This window comes from Triticum dicoccoides, chromosome 4A (assembly GCF_002162155.2).
Source record: "Triticum dicoccoides isolate Atlit2015 ecotype Zavitan chromosome 4A, WEW_v2.0, whole genome shotgun sequence".
NCBI classification, from domain to species: Eukaryota; Viridiplantae; Streptophyta; class Magnoliopsida; order Poales; family Poaceae; genus Triticum; species Triticum dicoccoides.
This window is the reverse complement of record NC_041386.1, coordinates 538910396-538918393: the sequence shown is the minus strand read 5'-3', so window position 1 is coordinate 538918393 and position 7998 is coordinate 538910396. Positions and strand designations below refer to the sequence as shown.

Here is a 7998-nt window from a genome sequence, read left to right as displayed (position 1 = left end):
GAGGGCCGCGCATGGGCCTCGCGGGCCTGGCGCGATCGGCGGCGAAGCGGTCCCCCGCGGGATAGGTGGCGCGACGCGGTTGGGCGGCGGTGGCGGCGGACGTTGTCCGGCTCCGGCCGGACACGTCCGGAGCGGTGGATCGGGGATTTTTAGGGTTAGGGGGGAGAGGATCCGCGAATTGGAATGGGGGGTGTATATATAGGCATAGAGGGAGCTAGGAGAGCCCAAAAGAGGTGCGGTTTTCGGCCACGCGATCGTGATCGAACGCTCTAGGACATTGAGCAGAGTTAGGTGGGTTTTGGGCCAAATTGGAGGGGTGTTGGGTTGCAACACACACGAGGCCTTTTCGGTCCCTCGGTTAACCGTTGGAGTACCAAACGAAGTCCAAATGATACGAAACTTGACAGGCGGTCTACCGGTAGTAAACCAAGGCCGCTTGGCAAGTCTCGGTCCAATCCGGAAATGTTTAATCCCCACACACGAAAGAAAGCAAGAAATGACCACCGGAGAAGAACGAAGCGCCGGAATGCAAAACGGACAATAGGGAAAATGCTCGAATGCATGAGACGAGCACGTATGCAAATGCAATGCACATGATGACATGATATGAGATGCATGACAACGACAACAACACACGGAGACAAAAACCCGAACTTGAGAAAATAAAATAACTTAACGTCGGAAACGGCAAGAGTTGGAGTACAAATAGGGAAAGTTACATCCGGGGTGTTACACGTCTAGCCCTGGAGTCCGAGAAGGACTCTTGCCTTTCGGGTGAAACCGACTTTGAGGAGGCTTTTACTCCAAGTTTTGACCCCAGGGCTCAGCATATAAATAGAGGGGTAGGGCTAGCACCAAAGACACATCAAGAAACACCAAGCCGTGTGCCGGAAACCCCGCCCCCTCTAGTTTATCCTCCGTCATAGTTTTCGTAGTGCTTAGGCGAAGCCTTGCGGAGATTGTTCTTCATCAACACCGTCACCACGCCGTTGTGCAGCTGGAACTCATCTACTACTTCGCCCCTCTTGCTGGATCGAGAAGGCGAGGACGTCACTGAGCCGAACGTGTGCAGAACTCGGAGGTGCCGTGCTTTCGGTACTTGGATCGGTCGGACGTGAAGACGTACGACTACATCAACCGCGTTGATATAATGCTTCCGCGAACGGCCTACGAGGGTATGTAGACAACACTCTCCCCTCTCATTGCTATGCATCACCATGATCTTGCGTGTGTGTAGGATTTTTTTTGAAATTACTACGTTCCCCAACACTGCGGCGCTGAGGAGAAGGGTTCAGCTGCGCTAGGGGATCGATAGGAGGCGGCGTCAGAGGAAAAGGTCGACGGAGAGATGCTCGTTAGGGTTACGGGAGGAGTGGGCTGACTGCTGCTGGGCCTGCGGCTACAGGAGGCCCAAGAGGCAAGGCTATCTCTCTCTCTCTCTCTCTCTACTAAAAGAAAAGAAAAAAAAACATAGATTAAGAAAGAAAAGAAAGAGGGGTTAGGGGAAGAAGTTGGACACGCAGATAATTTTCCCGGACTCACAAAAATGTGCTTATTCCGGGAAAATAGAAAAGGCCATGATTGAGAGATCTAAATTCAAATTCATTTGAATTTAATTCAAATGGTTTGAATAAGTTCAAGGTAATGAAGAGTCCAAAAATATTCAGATTTTTGGTGGAGCTCCGGAAAATGACGAAAGAATAAATGGCAAGGTTAGAGAGCAACTCAAAGTAGAAAAGACTTGAGAGTTTAAATTGCAAGTGTGTCACGGTAATTTCAGAAGAACGGAAATATTTATAATAGCTCCCTAATATCGGGAGGATTGAAGGCAGGCTCGCGTCGTCCCTGGCCGCTCGCACACCCTAGCTGCCTCTCTCTCCTCTGCTCCGCCGCTCCAGCCGCCTCTCCCCCGCTTCCCTTCCCTCCACTCACGAACCCTAGCGTCGGCGCCACACCCTGCGCAGCCGCTGCATCCCTCCCCGCTCTCCACTCGACCCCAACTCCGGGGGTCTCCTCTCCCTCCAGCATCGCCGCTCCACCCTCTCCCGCGACCCTCACCTTCCTTCCTCTCCAAAGGAAGGGAAGGGAAGGGCAGGGAAGGCCCCAGATCGAGCGGAGCGACGCCCAGATCCGCAGCGGCACCGGCACCAGCGCGCCGTCGTCCACCTGGTTCTCGAGGAAGGCCATGGATGGGGGCGGAACCATAGTCCCACACCCGTCCTCCTCGACGTCTGCGACGGGCTGCAGCACCTAGGCTTCAAAGGTACGCACGCACGCCCTCCATCCTCCTCCCGTCCCCTCTTCTTCTTTTGGATGACCCCTACAGTTGGGTGGTTTCTGTAGGTAGGCCATCACAATGGAAACAGAAGGATGAGCACCATGGCGGGCGTGCAGATGTAGGCCATCGTCATCGCCATGTCCCCTAGATTGACAAGCGGCCGGCCGGATTCGAGACCAAGCACCCCTGTGGGCTTCCTGTTCTGGCTCCTCAACACCACCACGGCTGCGGGATCCACGACCATGGCTGCCCGAGCGCCCAGATGCAGGGCGGTTCCGAACCCAAAGCGCAGTTTACAGGTAGTACGAGGGCAGTTAATGAATATACTTGCGCGCTTTTACTCTTAGGCAAATCACTAATCATTCAAAAGGCTTATTAGTGTTGATTTTGTAACGTTATTGGGATACACAAGAACTAGCAATACCACATAAAAAAGAGTCTAGAACTGGGCATTTTTAAATCTGGATAGTTGTTGTAGTGCCTGATTATGACAACAACAAGAAAAAAAATAGCAGAATAATTGTTTGCAGGGATACATAGATCTTTCTTCTATCATGGTTATCAAGATAGGATTTTTTAACGTACACTATATAGTACAAAAGGTTGTTTATCATATACTGCAAATCATTAGTTTTACGTCAGTCTATTACATCAGAGTAGATGTCTCTATCTTATCTTGATTGATAGGAAGTCCACATATTGAACCTTCAAGATGGTTTGAAATGGACCTGGACAATGTGAATTGGGGCCAGTATCTAAACACTCTGTTTTGGAACCTCAACTATTGGGATTCAATCATTACGCTGGCTGGAGAGGTTGAGAATCCGAAGATAACTCCTTCCTACATGTTTTTGGTGACAGTTTGCTTGATACAATAGATGGATGTTATGTTTAGATATGTTGTGCTCGATGGATCAGTCTTCTTGCTTTGTTTATTCATGCTTTTTAGGAGAATATTTAGCCATGTTGATATGTTTGTCCCCTGTATGTTTAGATATGTTGCCTCGATGGACCTGGTTATAATAATATAATTGATTTTCTATAATTGTTGTTGTGGGTTTGTCAAGCATTAATTGGGTGGATGGGAGCAGCAGCGGCGGTGTTGTGTTCTCTTTCATGAAACTGACCCCACTTTCTCGTTCTTATTACCTTGTGCGATTTGATTCCTCACTTTTCCTTTCTTCTGTTTCCTTTCCTCTTGCAGGATTGACGGGGCTGCTCTCATTTTTCGGTTTGCTACTGCTCCTTGCATTCTATGCTGCTCATTGTTGTCATAAGAACGTGAGGTGTTCTTCGGTACGATGCTCCTGACGTGTTTGATGAAATGTCTATAAGCTGATATGTTACTCATTCTCTCTTTCCTTCTCAGTTGGTTCTTGGGTCCTCCATGCCGTTAGCCTTCAAGGTTGGGTTCCTTCCCGCTCCCTTGCTCAATTTTTGCCTACTGAAAGCGATGTGTGCTGATGTATTGGTTTTGACAACCTCCCCGTGTGTGTGATCTTTGTTGGCATATCAAACGAGGATATTTGTTGGCATACCCGCTGGATTCTAGCAGACTAGCGCGGTGCTCGGGTGCCTAGCTTACTTCAGTTCTGAGTCAACGGCAATGAAGTAATCTGTTCCTGAATCCAGGGGTATGCCTAGCTTACTTCAGTTCTGAGTCAGCGGCAACAAAGTAATCTGTTCCTGAATCCAGCGGGTATGCCTAGCTTAGTTCAGTTCTGAGTCAGCGGCAACGAAGTAATCTATTACTGAATCTTGCATGTAACTTTGATTGCAGCGGCCCATTCCCCTGTCGTGCCTGGACTAGCTAGATCGATTTTGAAGCTTGTCTATTCTGCCTTTGACATTCCCTGGATTTCTGCTTGGATGTGTTGTGGTGATTATTTGACGGGTGGTCTATGACTCTAGGATGAGCCCATTTATTTTAGCACATGCATTACAATTTGTCTATTGTACCGTCGACTTCCTTTCCCATATTTCTACTTTTATGTGCTCTCATCAGTTATGTTTTGTCTGTTTTTGGCTGACCCAATGCATTTTAATTCACCTATATGTACTACCATTGGTTGTCTTATATACATTTTCATGTGTTTTATCTGTCTGATCAGTTCTTCCTATGTTCTTTCTGTTTGTGTTGCAGATGATGCCACTCTTCCACCATCTTGTCGGCTCACATGCTGTTATTCTTGCTGCCAAGGTTTGTGCTTCCTCTTTCGGTTCTATTTTCTTTTGCTCCTGTGAAGTATAATGATTTGTTGCAGTTAAGTTTGTCAGTTCCCGTTATGTGTTTGGGGTAACTGTCTACAGTTCAGTTTATCTGTTCTTCTGGTGCATCTTGTTCTAAACTTCTGGTAGGATGTGCTCCTATCACCTGAAGTATCAAAATCTTGTTAAGCGTTGGTCTGATGTTTTATATATATTCAGCACCAAGGGAGATGTAGAAATGCAAGAACAGAACCTTTGCGAGGTAATTCAGTCAGCTATATGCATGTATGTTTTCTGCTATAGCGAGATCATTTATTTTATTTAGAAAATAGAACATGAAGTGTGATTACAAGAATCTACTACTGTTAGCATGAACAGGCTTTGTAATGTACCTACTGAATAATAGCATAATTGAATCCTTCCTAAGCAACGTCCGTCAACCGAGACTTCACATGCTTTGTTTTACTTTACGAAGAGTAGTATGTGGTGCTCCAATATTCAACTGTGTTCTTGAATTAGGAATTATGTTTTTTATAGTTAAAGTGCTTGTCTATTGATCTGGTGTATATAAGTGAAAGAAAACAAAAACAGACGGGGGATGGGAGCTTCTTGCTTTTGTTTTCCTTTTGTTTCTATTTGATAATTACTCTCTACTCTGATGCTTCAGTGTTTTTTTAATATCCCGTGTTATATTTTTTTGGTGCTACTTGGGCTTTCTGAGGTCCTTTTTGTTTTCATTAAGAACAAAATAGAGTTACTTAATTTTAGATTTGAATGTTAGACACAGAGCTATGAGTCAATGTACTGGTTTGACAAGTTGTATTGTCATATTCACCTGTGCTTTGGAAATTAAAAAGAATTACTTTGTTTTAGGTTTGAATGTCAAGAAAAAAATAGAATGGGGTAAGGGAGCTCGCAATACAGATTCTAATTGTTACTTGGTGTTCTGATCCTTGTGTCTGCTCTTGTACTCCCTCTGTTCACTTTTATAAGACGTTTCAGACAGCTGAAATTGAATTGTTTTGAGTCTTGTCTTAAATGTCTAAATGGTCTTACAAAAGTGAACGGAGGGAGTAATAATCTTTTGTGGGTGCCTTCACATGTAATCTATTGCCTCTCTGTCACGTTTTGCTACAAAATTATGTCTCGACCATATGTATTTACATTACTCCTGTCAGCTTCTGATATTTAAATTATGATAGGACAATGCCTCTCTAGCTGTAACTGTGATACTCTTGATGTGCAAGTAAACACTACTAGGATAACTAAAAAAATCATGAAATGCGAGCAATTCTCGATTTAAATAGTGTGACCTTACATAATAGGAGCTAATCATTGTATCGTGTTCAAAATGGGTACTAGAAAAGATGATTGAATAGCAAGTCCTGTAGAGTTACTACCATAAAGTTTATTTCTAACTGCATGATCTGAACTGCATATTCTGAAAGTATATTGCACCCCTGCCCTTGGGAAATTAGACTGCCATAGCAATACTTTTGTAAATAAATGACATTCGAACTTGATGGTTCAGTTTAAAGCTGCAGGCAGAGGCTTGCGGTAGGGAGGAAATCGTTATGCCAGTTGAAAACCAAGCCGTTTATTTGTGGGTGCATGATCTAGACTGTGCTTCTCTGAAAGTATGCTCTTGGGAGATTTAGCTATTGTGGTTTTGCTTGGTAAACGGCTTGGTTGTTAAACAAATGACATGCTAAAATGTTGGTTGTTAGAGCCTCCCTGTTCTTCTAAAAATAGTTCGGTTGTTAGTACAGAGGTGTGACACTATTTGGTCCTCTGGTATTGATTCGTGATTTGTGCTTAATACATGATGTTGGTATCTGATCACTTTATTGCTCATGCCTCACTTGATGTTGCATGGTGTACAGGTGAAGTGCCAATGGAGTGGCATATCGTACTTCGCTACTACCTACACATGCGATTCCATTTGATTTCACTTTGATTTTTTTTCTGCTGATCGTTTCTAGGTGGTTGTTGATGAATCATGTGAGGATGGTGCAGAACTCACAAGAGGGAGAAGACCGAACTGCGGTAACCAAATCAAATAGCTGATAAGGTACAGATTTCTGAAGATATATGGTCTGCCCTAAACAAGCATATACATCATAGTCCAAAGGGGAATTACATCTCTATTTTATGTTATATTTTCTGCTTGCTATCTTGTTCATGGACTCTCTGTAAGTGCATCGTTCTATTAGCAACCTTAGTGCCAGTGACTCAACAGTCAGCTATCAACCAGAATAGTAGGGCATTGAGCTTGTTTAAACTGTAGAGTGCACATGCATATACTGTTACTCAGACATCAAGAAAACAGGAGATAAACATGTATGATGATCTACCATGTTATTACTCGGGTGTTGATTAGCAAGTAGACATAGGTTTAGCAGAGAAGAAGTTTCAGTGATTTATCAGTTCAGGCTATGGAAGTAAACATGAGGCATTGAAGCTAATTTGAATTAGGCATGATGAACCAAACATTTTTGTAGTTGCCATTAGTGGGTCAACAGGATAGGCATTTTCATGAGACAATATTGATTTTAATGATGGCTAATAATTACACTACTGCCTTTGTTTCAAAAGTAAAACTTTGCTATCTTTGACCTTGCCTCTAGGAAAAAATTATCAGCTCAAAACTGAAATACTCCGAATTTACTTGTTATCTTTTAGATGTAATACTGTGTTGTTTGTGAAGGTTCACTTGGAAGTGGTTGAGGTAGCCTGACCTGGTGAGGATCCACCTAACGAACTGACCTGGTGACGCGATGTGTACATTGGAGGAATTAGATCTTGTGCGTGCGGGAGTGGATCTTGCAATTGAAGTCGTCTCTCCGATGCAGAGGAGCAGCGGCGATGCAGTGGAAACTACAGGGTGAGTGAGAGATTGGAGGAGGGGATGGTCATGAAGTGAGTAAGTGGATTAACATCGCTTGGTCAAGTAACTTTGGCTGGCCCATTATTGTGAATTTGTCATTTGTCTCTTGTAAGCCCACAACACGGTTTAAATATGTATTGGGAGTTTGGGACAATTAAATCAGATAAATGAAAGAAATTATAGCGCTTATAACGGTTTATAAAATGAAGTAACAAAGTGCATATCCAAGTTTAGTACATTTTAGAATGTGGTTGTTTGTTGTTATTCATTGTTAGGCTTGGCATTTGAATCTTTGTTAGATCGGAAGTGCCTTTGATAGCATGGAATATTTGTATAACGCACTTTGGAGGCATGGTCTTTCTCAAGATGACCGGCAAGTGTTTGTTTGCCAAAGTTATGGCGGTTTGAAAAAAGTCGTTGGTGCATTGCTGTCGATCTCAAGATGGCTATGTGTTTATATTTTGCATAATCACTCTGAGGGTCATGATTTATAGTTTCTCTGAAATTTGCTCTTGAAGAATCATGTATCTATGTTAGACCCGGTGAGAAAAGGTGGCTTCCAAGCAGAGGATGCGGGAGTGTTGGCCACATTTGGTTTCAACTTGGGTGTCTAAATATTCTCATA

At 43.8% G+C, this 7998-nt stretch overlaps 1 protein-coding gene across 18 annotated transcripts; it reads left to right on the top strand.

The window, feature by feature from the left end:
* The first annotated feature begins 1846 nt into the window (after nt 1-1846).
* Nucleotides 1847-7581, top strand: LOC119286605. 18 transcript variants are annotated; one of them, XM_037566000.1, is made up of 9 exons: nt 1847-2263; nt 2348-2577; nt 3483-3574; nt 3648-3683; nt 4422-4478; nt 4556-4632; nt 4706-4748; nt 6469-6557; nt 7194-7581. In XM_037566000.1, the coding sequence occupies exons 2-8, from the start codon at nt 2541-2543 to the stop codon at nt 6547-6549; spliced, it is 423 nt and encodes a 140-aa protein (XP_037421897.1). In that variant the 5' UTR covers nt 1847-2263; nt 2348-2540; the 3' UTR covers nt 6550-6557; nt 7194-7581. The 18 variants fall into 18 exon arrangements, 6 of the variants coding, with proteins under 6 accessions (XP_037421897.1, XP_037421898.1, XP_037421896.1 ...); XM_037566001.1 differs by having other exon boundaries at nt 2344-2577; nt 3483-3559; XM_037565999.1 differs by having other exon boundaries at nt 2344-2577.
* The last annotated feature ends 417 nt before the right edge of the window (nt 7582-7998 follow it).

Excerpts from the sequence above, each read along its gene's own strand:
- LOC119286605 (XM_037565997.1), top strand. The coding sequence starts at position 3,395 with ATGAAACTGACCCCACTTTCTCGTTCTTATTACCTTGTGCGATTTGAT. Across the intron at positions 4,479-4,555 it reads CTGTTATTCTTGCTGCCAAG|TTCCCGTTATGTGTTTGGGG; the intron begins GTTTGTGCTTCC and ends TAAGTTTGTCAG. Across the intron at positions 4,633-4,705 it reads CATCTTGTTCTAAACTTCTG|CACCAAGGGAGATGTAGAAA; the intron begins GTAGGATGTGCT and ends ATATATATTCAG.